Source organism: Corylus avellana, chromosome 10, assembly GCF_965113065.1.
Source record: "Corylus avellana chromosome 10, dhCorAvel1.hap1.2, whole genome shotgun sequence".
In the NCBI taxonomy this organism is placed as follows: domain Eukaryota; kingdom Viridiplantae; phylum Streptophyta; class Magnoliopsida; order Fagales; family Betulaceae; genus Corylus; species Corylus avellana.
In genome coordinates this window covers 20,697,216-20,715,377 of record NC_142499.1, presented here as the reverse complement: position 1 = coordinate 20,715,377, position 18,162 = coordinate 20,697,216, and the positions used below count along the sequence as shown (strand labels likewise).

Below are 18,162 nucleotides of genomic sequence, written 5' to 3'. Positions count from 1 at the left end.
CTTTAAGATATGATGAAGGTCTCATGCCAATAATTATAATGAAAAAAAAGTTCAACTTGAATGTGAGTACCAGTTTCAATAGTTCAGAGGATTAGCAAAGAGGTAAGCAAATTCACTTTAAGAAAAACACCATATTGAGTCTTTCAAAGCTAAAACTAGAGAGAGAGAGAGAGAGAGAGAGAGAGAGAGAGTGCTGACTTCAAAAACTCTGATTCCATTACAAGAGACAGTGTAAAGCACATCAAGTGCACCTACAATCTGTGATTCCATTTCATGCAATCTTCAAAAAAACTTCTCCCCCCAGCTTCATGGGAGACAGTTCTCAAAGCTCCTGATAACATACAACAAATTTATCAGAAAATAGAAATCATCATGTTTCAGGATCCGCTCTGCCACGTTAAAGGCACACATAAACCTGTTCTGTTCTCTACCACAATGAAGGTACATAAACCTGTTCTTTCAAATTTTGTGTTGCACTTTCAGTAGGAAAACCTCTCACTGCACCAATAGTCCACTGTGATATGATCCCTGCAGAAATTGCAAAACGAAGCTGCCTCTCTAAAACATCTTGATTTTCGAACATCTCAGGGTTTGTGGTCAACTTTCTCATAATCCCTGCCACAACAGCATCACCAGAACCAGTCCTATCGCAAGTAAATGGGGTGATGAGCACATCTTCTGTTCCGATCACCACACCATCAAATGAAGGGGAATAGTAATGAATTCGAAGAGTTCCATCAGTCACGAACAAAAATTTAAGACCATCATGCCACAATGGAGAGATTTCCTCACGGGTATAATGGTAATAATCTCGCCGCCGGTTCTTGGTTTGCTCAAAATTGTCAGCATAGTATTGAGGCCTGTAGTTTCTTTTCCTCTCATAATAATCTTCATCTAGAAGAAACTCTAGCTCTTGCCTTGAAACCTCAATGATGTTTGCTTCATTCCAGGCTTTCTTGATAATTTCCCTCGTCTCATCACGCGATTTCCACAGAGGCAAGGGCAAATTCAAGTCGAAAAATGTAAGACCTCCGAACTTTTTAGACCACGCAATTGCTCTAAAAAGGGTTGATTGCAATGATGGGGATGTTAGAACTTCTGAATTAAAATGAAAAATTCTAGCCTGCAACCGATAAGATGAGAAAAAACATTTCACATTCTGTGCAAGAGCATTTTCAATCAGACGTGAAACTCCAACAAAATACCACAAATTCTCACACTAAATGATTAGAAAAAGCTATAAAGCAATGATTTTCTTTTACTTAATTACCTCTTTGAGCACAGCGAGGTTCAACTCGGAGCTAAGAAGCGAATCCTCGGCGGCCTCTTTCACCGTCTCGGATTTCATCCTACCGTCCTCAAAATTAAGCTTCACGTACGTGCACGCCGTCTTAGCATTCCCATCGAACTTCACAGCCCTCGTCTGCACCTTCTCCTTGTTCATCGCCAAAACCATCTCGTCCCCAAGGTTGTCCTTCCCAACCTTGCCCATGAAAGCGGCTCGCCCGCCCAGCCTCACGAGCGATATCGCCACGTTGGACGGTGGCCCACCTGGGGCCCTCACGAACTCCGGCGGGTCCCACTGGAGCATCTTCCACTCTGAGTAGATGTCCGGGTGCATTTGGTTGTCGGACACTCGGACCGTGGGCACAAACTCTTTCCGTGCGGAGCCGAAGCAGCAGATCAGTGGTGGGTCGTCGTACGGGAAGTCGATTCCGTCGTCGTAGTCGTCGAATTCTGGGTCTAGCTTCTCTGATTCGTTGGCTCCGACTGTGCCGTTCTCGGCTTCAGTTTTTCTAGAACCCTTTGTTTTCTTAGGGGGAGAGGTGGCTGAGGACGAAATGGGTCCCTTTTTCCTGCCTCGGCGAGCGGGTTTCGGCGGTTCGACAGCTCCATTTGTGTCGCCGTTGATGGAAGCTCGAGCTACGCTCCGCTTTAGCTTAGAAATTTGCGCGAGTGTATGAGGCTCTGAAGCTCTGTTACCTCTTGGAAGTTTACAGTTCAGAAGGAGTGGAAGCGAAAGAGAAGGTGGGATTAGCTGAAGTGACGACATGGTTAATTGATTGAATGCTACCAAGACTTAAGAGGGTTTATCCATGTTTGACAACTCGGCTATCTTGAAACCGGGTCGCGACAATCCGGGTCGGCCCGGTCATACGGGTGATTGGATAATGAATAGCAAGTATGGGTTAAATCCAACGGATCTTAGCTTCCGCTTACGCCAGCGAGACGTTCCTAGCCGTTGGATGTGAAAAAGTGCGACAGTGATGAACACGCGGAGCTTTCGAAGTTAGAGACTTCCAAGAAGGGCAAGCAATTCCTTCTTACATACTCGTTCCTCTTCGGTTTTCCTGTTTTCTGTTGTTGTAGAAATCAGCACAAGGGGTCAAGCCTCAGCGCCTTTGCCGGAGAGAGTTGTCGTTTTCTGGGTCCAATATATTCATTCGCTGGTTGCTTCTTGTCACCGGTGAGACTTCCTATGATTTTGTGTTCGGAAAGTAACTTATATCTGTATGTTCAAATTTAAGTTGAACCAACACAGCAATATTAGATATGTTTTGATCGGATTTGTTTGCCTGATTAACTGGAGATTCATAATTTTTTTCTGTGATAAGCACCAATTTGTTTGTTAAAAAAGTTGCACATCTGGGGTTCTTGAGCTTTGATGCATTCTGGCTTTTATTTGGTACTAATGGGGTGTACTAGTTTCATGTCGAAACTGAGGTTTGTCATGGATGAATTAGCTGATTTCTGACAAAGTAAAACATGGGGTTGTTTTATATGTAGAGGGTGTTAAGGAATTTGCACAAAAATGGTGGCCTCAACATATTTTTCCATAATGTTTTTTCATGGCTATCGTCTCCACCATAATGATCATAATACATATAGCTATTTCGTTGGTCAGAGTATCATTTTTCTCAAATGGACGGGCATGACATTAATAGGGTGTAAATATTGCTGATCTTAGTTTTGTAAGGCTACAAATTTGGTGCCATAAATGTAGTCTAATCTGAAATTAGTATGCCATTTGGGATTGTTTAAGTATGTTTGATAGAACTTTATCATATGTTTTCAGGAAAAATTGTTAGTAGCGTAGTGTTATGTGTTAGTCTAATGGTTGATAGTTGCAGATGGTGAGAATGAAAAGGTGTTCCTGAGGGATGTGTCTCTGTGAGGTTTGTTTCTATCTGTTGAGGATCTTTTACAAATATCTCTAATTGAGAATTAGAGTTCATTCGTTCACGGGGTTCGGGTTCTTTACCTTGATGCCTACCTAGCTCTGACGGCAGCTTTGATTGGCCAACTTAGATAGTTCTCCATATAGGTTATCAAAACGACTACAAACAGCAAGTTAGAGAGAATGAGGGGGAGTAGCACCCCCATTTGAGTTGGTTGTTTATGTATAGATTCTTTGCATTGAAGCAGACTGCATTTGCCATTTAGCCTACCTGCCTCTGTCAGGTTACCAGCCAGCCACCATTGGTGAACTTGCAATGTCCAGTAGGTCTTTCAAAATGTCTATGCTGCTCCTTTTCTTTCCTTCGTTGCTAGGCGAGATAATAATCTAACACTTCCCAGCCCCATCTCAACACTTCTCTACTTGAGCAAAGGTTAGAGTCTTGTAGAACTCTCAAACTATCACGATAAAGAGAAGTTTGGAAGTATGTTGTTTTTGTGGTATATATATGATGCTTTTCCCTTTTCAATCAAATATGCTTGACTCTTATGGAGTGAAGAAAACCCATATAACCACCCTTTTCCATCCGTTATTTTGTACTACACTTCTTTGCTAACATCTAGATTCTTTATGTATGAGTGAAAAGTATCCTTGAAGTGTTTTATCCTGAAAATGAAATGTTGATTCCTTCCTCATGTAGAAAATGGGTTTCTGGACTTTGCTTGAAGCTTTTCTGCTTTTTGCAAACTCATTTGCAATACTGAACGAGGATCGGTTCCTTGCTCCAAGAGGATGGACCTTGCTAGAGATTCAAAGAGGTGGGAGGAATTCGCTTAAAGGGCAGATCATAGGGCTCATACACGCATTCCACTTCTTGAGACTACCCCTCATAATTTTGAATATCATTACCATTGTTGTAAAGCTCTTCAGTGGGTAAGGTTGATAAGTTTGTGACATGTATAAATATCTCTGTACATTGTGAATTATTGCCTACTCTGGGGGTGTGTTTTGGATATATTGGTCAGAGGCTCCAAAACAAAGTTAAGTCATATCTCTGTAGATTGATGAAATAGAGACAGGCTGACAGGTGTTCTAAATATCATTCTCAATATCTTATGTTTCCCTTTGTTCCTTCTTTTTTGGTTTACTTGACAATTTAGGTTGTCATGAATAATTTCATGGGACTTTTTTGGGGCTAATTGAGCTTTGAGGAAACTAATTTTATACTGATCAAGTGTGACTACAATGGGATAAATTGCAGGCTACAATTGAACAATCAAGATGAACGAAAGCATATCATAAAAATTTGCTTGGTGTTATGGCGAGAACTGGTCATGATAATAATGAAATAATACTTCGAATTTTGCAAACAAAAATTTGCTCTTATTGCCACCTCCTTTTCTCATCTTGCTTCTTCAGGTTCTCAACTTCCCTATCGGCACCAATATTAATTTATGAAGGATTTGGCTTAGGTGCTCTAAAAGAAACTAGGGCACATCTCCGAAAGGTTTTTGTCACGGATTCATTTGGATTTCGTCTAGTTTTAGTTAAAATTAGACCAATTGGAATTGAGTTATATATTCCATAATCGATCACAAGGGATACGTGTTGGACCTCACACGTCCACAGCCAGGCAAGTAAGCATTAGGTCATTGGGGTATGTTAAAAGTCTTTTTTATGTCTTTCTTGCATCTTTTTAAAATTGATGTGACTTTTAAAATCATTATTATATCAAAATTTAATAATTATTTATCACAAATTCAATAATAATTTAAAAGTCAAATCAATTTTAAAGAGACAAAGAGAGAACATAAAGAAACATGGGCAAACAAGCTGAGCCCAAACCGTAGCTATATGGGTCCGAAACATGAGTACGTTCCACTAATACACTTTCCAAACACGCCCCTAGGGTTTTAACTTCAAACCCCTATAAAATACACTTGCTTGGTTTCTCGTTTCTCCTCCTCCTCCTTTTCCTCTGAAAGAATCTCTACTTCTTTGAAATTATGTCTGTCCCACGTTGAAGGAAAAACCAGAGGTATGAATCGTTGAATGTTTTCTGGAGGTAGATGCTCTTCTTCCATGAACTGAAAATAAAAAATAAAAAAAAATTCTCTTTTTCGTTTCTTGTTACAGTTTGTTTGGATTTTGCATAATATGGTTGTTGCACTGGTACTGAGGCTTCCGTGCGAGTATTAATTTGCCGGTTTGCCTACTATTACTGTGCTAAAACAATTGTTGGGATCCGCTTTGCAGCTTAAACCTTGAAACAACATGCTTCTGCTGCCTGTAATGCCCTCACAATGTTTACAGCTTTTTACTTCATCATGAAATTTTTTGCTTTTTCTCATGGCTTTTTTGGCTCAGGGCCCTCAGGGGGTAGAGGATGAAGGGGTAGGACTTTTATTTTTCGATAAAGTTTTCTTGGCTGGAGGAATTCTGTTTAGACCATTTCATGATTAGCAGCACAGAATGTGACATCTCTGAGTCTTAAATGCACATGAAAAAACCTCCCTCTTTGAAGCAAGTCCCACATCGATTACATTTGTGGAAAAACTCCCTCTTGGAGTAAAGAGGAATCATCTTATGATCTATATTAGATTTTAAAGCTTAGTACCAATCATCTTATGATCTAGACAGAATGCAGAAAAACTAGAGCTAAGAAGTTGCCAGACTAGAGTTTATACTTTAGAGAATGCAATTTGTATAAATGGTCAGTGTTTTACTTCAAATTGTGGGGCCAAAAAAACTTCTTTAATTCAATTAATTAAACTTGTATCTGTGTAGTGGGCATAATTTTGACAAAATTAGAATTAACAGAATATGGATGAAGAAAATTCCTCCAATTGATACATGTTCTTCATAGCAATTAGCACATGATTTCAGTGGAATTTACAGAACATGTGAAGTGATTGCACTTTAAACTTTACCCTTTATTCAAAATCCCATAACAGAGACTTGCTTGAACTACACATTTAAGTATCAGCACCTAAAATGGCAGTCTTTGGACACTGATAAACACTAAAGAAAAGAAACAGAAAAGAGTAATAGCTAGAGGCTTCAAAACTCACTCAATCGGGATCATAACCTCATTGGTCCTGAATGGAGGCAAAGTCCATGGTGGGTTATACCTTGCCAGCAAGAACTCCCCTGTTATCTTATACCCATCGCTCTCCAAGCTCTTCTTCAGCTTCTCCACCTTCTCCTCCACCACCGCCTCCGTCGCCACTCCCCCAAACTTAACCACCCCATACTTCCTCTCCCCCTGCTCTCTAATCACCACCCTCTCATCCACCGGCTTAGGCGCCTCCTCCGCCTTCTGATACTTATCCGGCAACAAGAATTGCATAATCACCATGTTCTTCTTCCCCTCTTCCCCGCCAGCCTTTGTCACAACCGGAGCTGTCATGGCAATCTTTTCACCAGGGCTCTCTTGGGTCTTTGTTATTACTGGTGCCGTCATTGCAATCTTCTCCGGCTTGCTGTTCTGTGGGTTGCCTAAGGCGCCAATGTAATTGGCCAACACGGTAAAGCCGCCATCTTTGTTGCCTTTGAATTGTGACGGATCATAGGCGACTTCAGCTATCACCGACGGCGGATATTTGCGGATTTCGTAGTCGGCCAAGGATTTAATCACTTGGTATTTCGGGGTTTCCACGCAGATCTTTCCCAATATCATACCCATCTTGAAGAGTTTGCTTTGGACAAAAGTAATTGCTTTGAGGACTGAATGAATTTGTTGGTGTCTTTTATTAGTTTAGAGAAGAGGGAGTCGAGAATTTTCTCTGGATTGTTCTGGATGTAGGTTGTCGTACTGATCATTACTTGGAGAGGGGGTTTAGATCTTTTGAATTTTGTTATAAACTAGTGGCGAGGAATTTGGTGCAATCTGTGGACTATATTCTTCCACAACTTCAAACGTTGAATTTGGCCCCAAATAAGATAAAATCAAAAAATGATTTTGAATTATAGCTAGTAAAAGGAAGGGATAGAGGTAGGAGAATTTGTGTTCACTTTTATTGAGCTTAAATTGTGTTAATGCACTTTAATATAAGATTAAATAAGTTAATTTTAATTCGACTTATTTAATTAAATGGGCCATACTTCTCAATTTTAACGGTTTATTTTTATATTAAATTTGTGTCAGGTTTGTGTGTCTTGTTAAAAATTTACAGTCATTATGTCATGTATCAGGTTGAAATAGTGTTGAGGCATGATTATAAGGCAATTTTAATATGACTCATTTAATTAATTAAATAGGTTAGATTCCTCAATTCTAACATTTTAATTTTATATTAAGTTTCATTAACTCTAACCCTTTAATTTTATGTTAAGTTTTTTTTTTTTTTTGACATGTCCATACAAGGAAAGATAATTGAAACTAATAATCTCTGCTTCATGAGGCGTGATTCACATCTGATTAAACTACTATTTGGAAACAATTTTATGTTAAATTCATATCATATTTGTAAATTGTGTCAAAAATTACCGGTTGCAAATATCAGTCTGTTTTGGAGGGTTTTTCTTTCTCTTTCTTTAAATTAGGTAAGAGTAAACTTTTTTTGGTGCTTTCCGTGGATAGGATCTAGGGACCCACGTCATATGAGACGAAACGACTTGTAGTAAAAGCTCTCTTCAGCAAACTTGTTGTGACGTGTTGGATATCCTTAGCCAATGACTAGGTTCCATTAAGACACTTTCCAAACACTCCCTAGGGTTAACCCAATCCCGCCGCTAACAAATTTTGAGAAAAAGCTTGGAATACACCATTTTGCAGCTAACAATGTGTTTTCTTCTCTAAACCCCTTTTTGACATTATGTCTGTCTGGGTTGAAGAACAAAATTTCAGGTATATTATGCAATCTGTCTTTCGATTTTCAAGGTTTTTGTTTGCACGTGTTAATGATAATGAACTTGTTGGAGATTTTTTGTTTTTGCACAATAGGACCTATGAGCATCAGTGATGAATAGAATCCATTGTTATCCTTGCACTATGATTGTTTGTGAAGAAACTCATGGGGAAAGTTCTTTCTGAGATGCTCTTCTTTCGTAAACTGAAAGATTTCTTCTTCTTTTTTCTTCCAATTTTATATTTTTCTATGTGCTTATTATCTCAGTTTTTGTGGGCTTTGCATATTATGCTTATCTTTAATGGATCAGTGATGCTCATTTATACAATACTGCGTTATCTTTCTGAAAAATCCTCTAAGGACTTGAAGATAACTGTAATTTACTGAGATCCCCCCTATTTATGAATTGAATGGATTTGGGTCACACAGTTTTATCCATTTAGTGTTTGAATTTGCATCAAATTTGTAAAATTTGTGTAACCCTCTGAAGTTTTCTCACGTTAATCTGTTATATTATTCCTACTGAGTTGCATGTTATTTAGTTGGCATTTCACTGATCGTATGGAGTTATGTTTATTGTGTGTAAGTGTGTTTAACTGATCTTATGAATTTTACCAAGGTATGTTCAAAACCTGCCTGACAAGTCCATAGTGTCTAATTTATTGATTATGAGATTAAACAGATAACTGGAATTGTCTGTGGTTTATCATATATGTTGGTATTGTTCTTATAATAGCAGTAAGAGGATAGTTGTGTTTCCCAGTTTTCCCTATTTTGGTAAAATTATTGAGTGCAACTCCCTCTGTGTTAATTTAATAATGCATTTAGGAGAATGCCTATACTTTTAATTAGTGGAAGTTTCATTCCTCTCTCTTGTTGAACTCTGTTTTCCAGGCTTCATCTTTTTATCCATGATCTACATGAATAGGGATGAAGCCTATTAGTCTTGAACTCTTGATTGCCTTTGGTCCCATCATATATTTCCCTAAAAGATATCTTGCAGTTTCACTAAACTTTTCTCAGTTGCAGCTAATGTTTGTTGGATTGAATGACACATAATCATCTCAAGAATCGTTGCTTGTAAATTTAATCAATGGCTTGGATTTTGAAAGAAGTTTTTGTTGAGAGTGAGGATAGATCCTTAAGTTGACTACCTTTATTTTTGTCGTATATAATCATTTGTCAAGTTTCTCTAATGGATCGATGATGTTTTTTTGAAACTGCGTTATCTATCTGTAACTTCCTAAATGGAATTGAAGATAATGATAAAATTCTGAGATCCAATATTCTGCAAATATCATCTGTTTCAATACTCCTTTTTGTTTTTTTTTTCTTTTTCTTCCTGCAAATTCTGGTTTGGATTGATGTTACAGTTGGAAAGGCACTTGTTAGTTGTCATATGTTGTTAGGGTCGAAATATATCATAATGGAACACGATATCAGTTTAAGCATTTTAACAAATTTAGTGGCTTTTATATGTGTTCCGTACTTGGTGTGAAGTACACAGATCCTTATCACTTATTATAGATTTGGCTTTTGAAGATCCTTCTTTCACTTTTTTATGTGTTCCATACTTGGTGTGAAGTACACAGATCCTTATCACTTATAGATTTGGCTTTTGAAGATCTTTCTTTCTTTCTTTCTTTCTTTCTTTTTTATTAGTGTTTGTAAATTTTCTCTCATTAACTTCTGCTAATGTCAATCTGCTATGGAGGGGGAGAGCCAAGAGCTTAGTTGTTATCTACTGTTGTTGCCTAGTCTGCTTGAGAAACCTTTATTCACTGCATGCACAAGCATGTCCCTTGCGTTGCTCAAGTATTCTTGACTACTGTCTTTTGTTTAGATCATCTATTTTCCTTATTTTTTCCGAATATCATGTGATTCTGGGACAACCTGGAAAGATGAATCGGTTGTATTATTTCCGTTTCTGGTTCCATATTCTGCAGTGTTCCACATGGCTCTGTTGGGGCTGGTGTCACATACTTTACAAAGAGTTCGATGTTGATGTTGGTTTTATCATACTGGCTTTTCCAGGCTGTTCGATGTTGATGTTGTATTTTACTGTTGTACATGTGCCTTATCACATGCAAGCCCATTGTTTATGTTATTCCACGTGCAAGCTCATTTTAATTAATAATAAGAAGAAAAAAAATTCAAATTTAGTCTTTCATGTAAGTTTAATTTAGTATTTAGGTTTTTAATTTCAACAATTCGATCCTTCAAGATTTTATTTGATTTTTTATATATAGATTCTTTTTTAATGTGTCAGATGGCGTAGTTAGGTTAAATTAAAAATGAAATTTATAATTATTTTACTTATGGTCAATTTGTAATTTTAGAGTAACTTGCCAGTAGTTACATGATATGTCAAATGAGATTTTGATGAAAAGAGGGTCCTATTTTAAATTAAGGAAAACTAAGTTGGTTTAATTGTCGAAATTAAAAAGTTAAAAAGAGTATGGTTGTATAATTATTGACATTAACGGACCTCGACATTAACCAAATGCTTTAATGAGTTTTCACCACGTACACAAAAGTGTTTCACTCTTTTAGTTCTTTTCTTTTTTCTTTTTCTATTTTTTCACTTTTTAAAATTATTATTAAATTTGTGTGGTACGCATGGGCCTAACAAATTAAATGGTAATTTTAAAAAGTAAGAAATTTGAAGAAGAATGAAAGAAAGATGTGTGCGTAGAACTTATCTCAAGTAATGGGTATAAAATTAGAGAAGTGCTAAATAGTCAAATAAATGAATTCAAAATTTTTTTTCATACTAATGTGGTAATGGTTTTTAAATTTAAATTTAAATTAAAAAAAAAAAAAAAAATTCTCTTTCTTGTTTATTACTCACGGTCTGTCACATCAGTTTAAATTTTTTTTGAATAAAATTTGACCATAGAAAATTATACTATTTCTTCCGTTGAATATCCTAGCACGTGTCATAAAATTATACTATTTCTTGCATTGAATAACCGTAGACAAATTTTGAGCCAAACATTATCTTTGGATTTATTAAAAAATTAGTGTACTGTTCCCGTAAAGTGTTACATTTTTAATAGGTAATATTTGTTAAGCCACATGCTTTAAAAAAAAAAAGAAAGAAAGGAAAAGTGCTTGAATGTACATAATTTTAAAATGTAGGGATCTTAATCCCATTTGAAGCCATGTACGTGTAGCGACTTGTTTTGTTTTTTGTTGTCTAGTACTAACAATCGTACTAGAATTTTATATTATTGGGTGAAAGTTTTGAATTTCAAAATTCAAAATTCAAAAATTTGAAAGTAGAGTGTGGCTAATTATGGCAGGCTACTCTATCAGATGCCTATTATTGTTATGAGGCTGAGGCTCCTCCCCACTGTCATTTTTACCAAATTTAAAAAAAGCCATTAATGAAGGGGGAGGGGGGGGCTTTTGTTTGTTGGTACCCCAAAAGTCAAAAAAGAAATTAAAAAAAAGAAACAGCTCTGCTCAATCCCGAACGTTACTTTTGTTTTGTGTTTACACCTCATTTCCACTCAATTCAAACCAAACATCCCCAGCTCCCTCCCGCTTCTCATTCAAATACCCTAATTTTAATTTTCATTTTAATTATATTCACCCGTTCCTTCACACTACTCGCTTTCTATAAAAGCAGCCTTCCTCTGTCCCCACATTTTCCCATTCATCATCTCTCTCCTTCTCTCTCTCTCTCTCCCTCTCTCGAAACCACCCTCCGTTCTCGAAACCCTCCGATCTGAGAAAAATGCGTGAGATCCTTCACATCCAGGGGGGGCAATGTGGGAACCAGATCGGGAGCAAGTTCTGGGAGGTGGTGTGCGCGGAGCACGGTATAGACCCAACGGGGATGTACCAGGGTGGATCTGAGCTTCAGCTCGAGAGGATTGATGTATACTACAATGAGGCAAACGGTGGGAGGTACGTGCCTCGCGCTGTTCTCATGGATCTTGAGCCCGGTACCATGGACAGCGTCAGGACCGGACCCTACGGCCAAATCTTCAGGCCGGACAACTTTGTTTTCGGCCAATCTGGCGCCGGGAACAACTGGGCTAAAGGCCATTACACCGAGGGTGCAGAGCTCATCGATTCCGTGCTCGATGTGGTCCGTAAGGAGGCAGAGAATTGCGATTGCTTGCAAGGTGTTTGTTCTTTTTAATTCTTCTATGTCTGCTATTTCTCTGATTTTAGATTTGTTGGCTTACGATTCGTTGTGCTTTTGGGTCTTTCAGGATTTCAGGTGTGTCATTCGTTGGGTGGAGGAACTGGATCTGGGATGGGGACCCTTTTGATTTCGAAGATCAGGGAGGAATACCCAGATCGAATGATGCTCACTTTCTCCGTCTTCCCTTCCCCGAAGGTCTCCGATACCGTCGTTGAGCCGTACAATGCAACCTTGTCGGTCCACCAACTCGTTGAGAATGCCGACGAGTGCATGGTTCTTGATAATGAAGCTCTTTACGACATATGCTTCCGCACCCTCAAGCTCACAACCCCAAGCTGTAAGATCTTCGCCCCACTTATTATAAATAGCCTTTTCCCCTATGCGGTATTGTATGTGTGATCTTTGCAATCTGGATTAAAGTTATATCTCACCGTCTGTTTGGATTTGCGATATTGAAATTTGAGATCTAAAAATAGCGAGCATCTGATGAAATTGTAGTTTGATGCGTATCAGATCTAAAAAACACAAATTATTCAATGTTTTTAAATAGCAATTTAATTTAGAATCGCATTTTTGTCTACAAATTCAATATCCCCCAATATTGATTGGCCTTATGTTGGTGCAGTTGGGGATCTGAACCATTTGATTTCTGCAACAATGTCTGGGGTCACATGCTGTTTGAGGTTCCCTGGCCAGCTTAACTCTGATCTTAGAAAGCTCGCTGTTAATCTAATCCCCTTCCCTAGGCTCCACTTTTTCATGGTGGGTTTCGCTCCTTTGACATCCCGTGGTTCCCAGCAGTACAGAGCCCTGAGCGTGCCAGAGCTCACCCAGCAAATGTGGGATTCAAAGAACATGATGTGCGCAGCCGACCCACGACACGGCCGATATCTCACGGCCTCAGCTATGTTCCGTGGGAAAATGAGCACCAAGGAAGTGGATGAGCAAATGATCAATGTCCAGAACAAGAATTCTTCCTACTTCGTAGAATGGATTCCTAACAACGTGAAGTCCACCGTCTGTGATATTGCACCAACAGGGTTGAAAATGGCATCCACTTTCATCGGTAACTCCACTTCTATCCAGGAGATGTTCCGTCGTGTGAGCGAGCAGTTCACGGCAATGTTCAGGAGAAAGGCCTTCTTGCATTGGTACACAGGGGAAGGTATGGACGAAATGGAGTTCACGGAGGCGGAGAGCAACATGAACGACCTGGTCTCGGAGTATCAACAGTACCAAGATGCGACAGCCGATGAGGATGAGTACGAGGAGGAAGAGGAGGAAGAGATGAATGACATGTGATGTTTGTGAGTGATGTATGGGTGTAAAATGCCGCAACTCCCGGTTGCCGGTCTCTGGCAAAGGGGGTGGAGTATTCCGGTGAGCTGCAGGCCACATATTACTGTCAATTTTATGTTTTGTTTCTGGTTTTGGGTTCTTCCTTGTGAAACAAGTGCCATCATGTATGTTCATATGAGATTTCAAGTGGACGACTTGATTTGTTTTGCTCTTATGTTGTTCAATCTCCAATTAACTGGAAATTTTTTCTTTATTTTAGAAGCACCTATACCCTAATTTCTATTTTAAATGTTTGCTTTTACTATTTCATTTAAGTATTTTTTTTAAAGAATTTATTTATTCTTTTTGTATTTTTAAAATTTTATATTTTCTTAACCGTAATATATTTTTTTAAATGTCTGATTATACTTTTAGAAATTCATGAAGAGGGTATGCTTTAAAGGAGAGCAACATAAAGAAGAAGAAAAAAATAATAATTTGAGAGAAGACAAAAAATAATAGAAATTGAAAAAATTGGGAGGGGGAGCCTGGTGGGTGGGCCTATTATAATGGGCCAATTCTAATATGATCGTGTAATTGACGGTGCCACTTAATCCTTCATCATTTAAAGCAAGAACACATGAATCACCAGCATAAGTAATGTGGCTGTCAACTGAAGACAATTTTGAGGAGGGATTGGGTTTGCTGCGCTAGTTCAAAACTGCACCGTTTTGTGTGATAAAAAGCAGATTAATAGGTGTCCATTCTATGCAGCGGTAGTGCAAACTCCTTCTGTCCTGTGCATCGCTCTTTTCTCTGTTATCATTTAGGTGTGATAAAAAGCAGATAATGTGATTATTTGCTCACCAAAATTAAAAAAAAAAATCTACTCTCATTGTAAAGAACAAATATAGACAGATTTAAAGTTGAAGTAATTGGCAAATATAAAACTTCAAGATCGAGTTTGCAGTAGCCAAAGCAGAAGCCAAGAGTCGCTTTTGCAGTTCTTTAATTCGATTAGAGAACTTATTTGTCATTCTCTTAGAGTATTCTCAGTAGACTCCTTATAAGAGAGTCTGTTCCCTATGTATAAGAAATATGTTCAAAAAATCACAAAAAACATCGCACAGTAAACCCAAAGTGTATTATAGTTCCACTATTACAATCCTTATGATTATTAAAAAAAAAAAAAAAAAAATTCTCTTATCTACTCTCTCCTCTCACGATTCTCTTTCCTCTCATATATATAATATAATTAAAAAAAAAAAAACAAATATTTTATTGATATATGGAATGAGGGAAGCTATTTAAGTGTATTTTGACATAAGAAAGCAAAAAGTAGTTTGAATCTTTAAATGTAAGAAAAATGACGAGAAAGCTGCTGAAAATGTTCTTATACAATTCTTTTAAAAAAATAATAATTAGATCTGTATGACTCACATCTTCACTTATGTAGGTCAGTAGGTCCTATAGATTCAACGTCAGGTTTTAAAAAAGTTGTATGAAAGAAAAATAGGAACAACCATTTAGACATTTTCTTATTTAGATGTAGGATTTACAAAAAATGATTTTCTCCATTTCAAATCTCATCTATTTCCTCCATTTAGTGCATTTTGAAGGGTAGTGTTGTTCAAAAGTTTTAATACACTATCCTCCAAAATGCACTAAATAGAAGAAATTTGAAATGGAGAAGAAATTTTTCCAGGATCTTCGCCTTCACCCAAATGAGTCCTATAAATGCAACTGCAAATTTTTTAAAAAGTTATATGAGAGAAGGCCAGAAGAAAGAAGTTCTGACTTTTCTTATTTTAGTTAGAGAACTGCTGTTTGATAGAAAACGAAAATATACCTAAAGAGATGCGAAATTGAAGCAGTAAAACAAGGTTTTTACAGGCAGCTAGTGCCTCTGTTGGAACTTATTTCTCAAATCTATGCAAACTACGCAGAAAAGCAAGAGATGCACGATCTTGAGAAGAGAACAAATTGGTACAGATTGTAAAGATGTCAAAATAGTATTGACAACGGTTTCAAAGGCTTGCAAACAAAACCCCGTGTCTGAAGAAATCATATGCTTCAACAGCAGGACCTAAATATGGAGAAAACCAACCAAGACCCATCCGTTAATCACACTAGTATTGTCATGAACATGAGCATTAACAATCAAAAGGGTTGGAAGAATGTAGTGCAAGAAATCAGCATAGGGAAGTTTGAGCCATGAAACAGAGGAGTGATGCAAGAGAAAGACCCATGTCTGGCTTTCTTGTGTCTAAATTGATGTGACTCTTAAAATTATCATTGAATTTGTGATAGATTGCTATTGAAATTTGATTCAATGATAATTTTAAAAGTCACAAAGAGGATGTGAGAATGTCATTTAGCATTACTCAAAACAGAGAAAGGTTTTCTAAATAAATCCGGTCACTAATCAGTCTAATATAACACAAGACAAGCTAGTGCAGTGAAGTTTATCACCAGCCATAAAAGCCAAGGTAGTAAAGTAGCTATTCAATCAGGTGTTAAAACAATGCATGCATCTCACAGTATAACAGCAAAGGGTTAAACATGCAATATTTCATTTTATAAGTCCAAAATTAAATCAGTGCTCCCCAGATTGGACAGAATGTTAGAAAAACTACATTTTGACAATTGATCACCAAATTACAGCAATACAACAAAACGTGAAGATACAAACAGACGAGACACTGATTTACAACACAGCATCCAACAGAAAACATCAAACACCTACTACTTCTTGCCATCTTCGATGGCTTTATCTACAACTATTTTAACTTTTTTGTACTCGCAATCCATGGGCTGCATGGAAAACTCCTCCGGCGCCACCGGACGCCTATTACCAAAGATTGTCCACAAATACAACACAGTAAATGCTGCCAATGCTCCACAGGCAGCACCGAAAATCATTGCAGCGAGCACTCTCGAGAGGCAATCACTTCTCTTTGGAACTGCCAAAGTTTTGGTGCTTTTAGCAAAGGCATTAGGATCCAATGGCTCAGAATGCATCCAATTCGGAACATATCTAATCTTGAAACTCCACGAATGCAGAAAACAAGTCTTAGAAGAATTCCCAGCCGAAGATCGAAAGCTCACAAACATTTCCTCTTCCTCCAAGGCTTTGGACAAGTCAATCAGGTACGAGAGCAACGGACTAGAGGGCCTCGAACCACCATGTTCACTCAACCTAATCTCTAACCCTTTTGAAGCAGCTTCATAATCTATCCAAACATGGATTTTTTCACTACGAGGACCCAAATTATAAGCAGAAGCATTGCTCAATCCTGCTGATAAAACATTACCCACACCAATTCCTACATGATTCTTAACCAAACCATCATCACTATCCATTAATGTATTAAATCTAACAGCAACAAACTCAATTTTACTTTTCCCAGATTCTAGAGAAAGCCCAAATGGACTAGTATCATTGAAACCACTTGGAACCATAAGGAAATCTAAACCATCACTATTACCGGTAGTCATTGCGAAGGAGAAGTATGTCGAAAAAGAAACCAAATTTCTAGACTTACCTTCGACAAGTTTAATGGGGTTCTTGTACTTGACTAGCCCAGCAATTGAACTCTCCGGACCAGTTAGTTGAACCGCATACCCGCCATTAACAACCTTTGCATCCCCATACACACCGATCTTGGACTCAATTTTTGGATCGTTGCCGAAACGTGTGAATGAGAAAGAAGAATCCGGGTCTGCAGCTAAGGATTTAAAGAAGAAAACGAAGAAAGTTACGGCAGCGAAGCGCCTGGAAATGGATAATGCGGCCATTGGATGAAGTGGGTATTTGCTGAATCTTTGGTTTTGTGCGGACTTGTTGGTTTCTAGGGTTTGTGGGGTGAACCCATTTGCATCTGAAGGTGAATTTTTCTAGGGTTTGAGAAAGCGGAGGAAGAAAGTAAAGAATATAGTGGGAGTTGGGTTGGAGGTTGTGAAAATTAAATACGTTTACTCGTTTCTGCGACTCTCTGACTCACTTTCACTGAGTGGTTGCTGACTGAGGGAATATCATAAAGGAGATTTTGCACATGTGCACTCAAACTTTATGAAATTTACAAGTGTTAGTCCCTGAGCTTTTGTGTATTCACATCTCCTCCCCCACACCATTGAAATACAAAGACTCGTGCTGGTACCATGATGGCATGATGTTTTTTTTTACTGGCCTTTTTGTTCATGAATAATTGAATATGACCCCTATCAACCTTTACAAAAGATCAACATGATGGAAGATCTTTGAAAGATGAGATGATTTTAGAAGCCTCAAGAAAGTTTTCCTCAAGATTCTTTTCAAAGAGAGTTTTAAATACCCATTATGGTACTGAAAATTAACCATTACATTATCAAATTGTATGACAATTATATAACAATTTACTACTTAAAAATATAAAAAGAAAGATATAGGGTGGTCAGTATTAAAGTAATGATTAAGAAATTCAAATTTATATCTTATTTTGAGCTTAAACTTTTAAGACAAATAATAATTTAACGTAGTATTATAACCAAAGGTCCTCTAATTAAGGGAGTTTGAACCTACACATGAAAGAGAATATTAAAGTAATAATTAAATAATTAAATTTACCTCTTTTTATAAACTTAAACTTTTAAAATAAATAGTAATTTAACAGCCGGTTGAGTTGTTCGGCCACAAAACACTCACTTTTTTTTTATTT

The 18,162-nt window shown here is 37.6% G+C and overlaps 5 protein-coding genes and 3 non-coding genes across 8 annotated transcripts; 5 read left to right on the top strand and 3 right to left on the bottom strand.

The window, feature by feature from the left end:
- Positions 1-103: 103 nt before the first annotated feature.
- On the bottom strand, positions 104-2,153 carry FLN1 (fructokinase-like 1). The gene is made up of 2 exons (XM_059571843.2): positions 1,271-2,153; positions 104-1,123 (listed from the first exon to the last, which is right to left on the bottom strand). The coding sequence occupies exons 1-2, from the start codon at positions 2,051-2,053 to the stop codon at positions 428-430; spliced, it is 1,479 nt and encodes a 492-aa protein (XP_059427826.2). The 5' UTR covers positions 2,054-2,153; the 3' UTR covers positions 104-427.
- A 176-nt stretch (positions 2,154-2,329) lies between these two features.
- Positions 2,330-4,294, top strand: LOC148583491 (Yos1-like protein). Its single transcript, XM_088511319.1, has 2 exons — positions 2,330-2,467; positions 3,879-4,294. Exon 2 carries the CDS (start codon positions 3,882-3,884, stop codon positions 4,113-4,115), a length of 234 nt encoding a protein of 77 aa, XP_088367445.1. The 5' UTR covers positions 2,330-2,467; positions 3,879-3,881; the 3' UTR covers positions 4,116-4,294.
- Positions 4,295-6,090: 1,796 nt separating this feature from the next.
- SOUL-1 (SOUL heme-binding family protein) lies at positions 6,091-7,068 on the bottom strand. Its single transcript, XM_059607335.2, has one exon. It carries the CDS (start codon positions 6,861-6,863, stop codon positions 6,246-6,248), a length of 618 nt encoding a protein of 205 aa, XP_059463318.2. The 5' UTR covers positions 6,864-7,068; the 3' UTR covers positions 6,091-6,245.
- A 1,061-nt stretch (positions 7,069-8,129) lies between these two features.
- LOC132162664 (small nucleolar RNA snoR26) lies at positions 8,130-8,220 on the top strand. Its single transcript, XR_009438244.1, has one exon. It is a non-coding gene; the product is annotated as a small nucleolar RNA snoR26 (small nucleolar RNA).
- A 108-nt stretch (positions 8,221-8,328) lies between these two features.
- LOC132162666 (small nucleolar RNA snoR27) lies at positions 8,329-8,423 on the top strand. The gene has a single exon (XR_009438246.1). It is a non-coding gene; the product is annotated as a small nucleolar RNA snoR27 (small nucleolar RNA).
- A 799-nt stretch (positions 8,424-9,222) lies between these two features.
- On the top strand, positions 9,223-9,313 carry LOC132162665 (small nucleolar RNA snoR27). Its single transcript, XR_009438245.1, has one exon. It is a non-coding gene; the product is annotated as a small nucleolar RNA snoR27 (small nucleolar RNA).
- A 2,363-nt stretch (positions 9,314-11,676) lies between these two features.
- Positions 11,677-13,577, top strand: LOC132162031 (tubulin beta-6 chain). The gene is made up of 3 exons (XM_059572277.2): positions 11,677-12,164; positions 12,255-12,524; positions 12,813-13,577. The coding sequence occupies exons 1-3, from the start codon at positions 11,771-11,773 to the stop codon at positions 13,487-13,489; spliced, it is 1,341 nt and encodes a 446-aa protein (XP_059428260.1). The 5' UTR covers positions 11,677-11,770; the 3' UTR covers positions 13,490-13,577.
- A 2,444-nt stretch (positions 13,578-16,021) lies between these two features.
- LOC132191778 (L-type lectin-domain containing receptor kinase VIII.1) lies at positions 16,022-17,482 on the bottom strand. The gene has a single exon (XM_059606874.2). It carries the CDS (start codon positions 17,261-17,263, stop codon positions 16,211-16,213), a length of 1,053 nt encoding a protein of 350 aa, XP_059462857.2. The 5' UTR covers positions 17,264-17,482; the 3' UTR covers positions 16,022-16,210.
- Positions 17,483-18,162: the final 680 nt, after the last annotated feature.

Bases quoted from the DNA above. Each gene is read 5' to 3' on its own strand.
- FLN1 (XM_059571843.2), bottom strand. From the start codon at position 2,053: ATGTCGTCACTTCAGCTAATCCCACCTTCTCTTTCGCTTCCACTCCTT. The intron at 1,124-1,270 runs GTAATTAAGTAA...TATCGGTTGCAG, and splicing joins ACCTCGCTGTGCTCAAAGAG to GCTAGAATTTTTCATTTTAA.
- LOC148583491 (XM_088511319.1), top strand. From the start codon at position 3,882: ATGGGTTTCTGGACTTTGCTTGAAGCTTTTCTGCTTTTTGCAAACTCA.
- SOUL-1 (XM_059607335.2), bottom strand. From the start codon at position 6,863: ATGGGTATGATATTGGGAAAGATCTGCGTGGAAACCCCGAAATACCAA.
- LOC132162031 (XM_059572277.2), top strand. From the start codon at position 11,771: ATGCGTGAGATCCTTCACATCCAGGGGGGGCAATGTGGGAACCAGATC. The intron at 12,165-12,254 runs GTGTTTGTTCTT...TGGGTCTTTCAG, and splicing joins GAATTGCGATTGCTTGCAAG to GATTTCAGGTGTGTCATTCG. The intron at 12,525-12,812 runs GTAAGATCTTCG...ATGTTGGTGCAG, and splicing joins CAAGCTCACAACCCCAAGCT to TTGGGGATCTGAACCATTTG.
- LOC132191778 (XM_059606874.2), bottom strand. From the start codon at position 17,263: ATGGCCGCATTATCCATTTCCAGGCGCTTCGCTGCCGTAACTTTCTTC.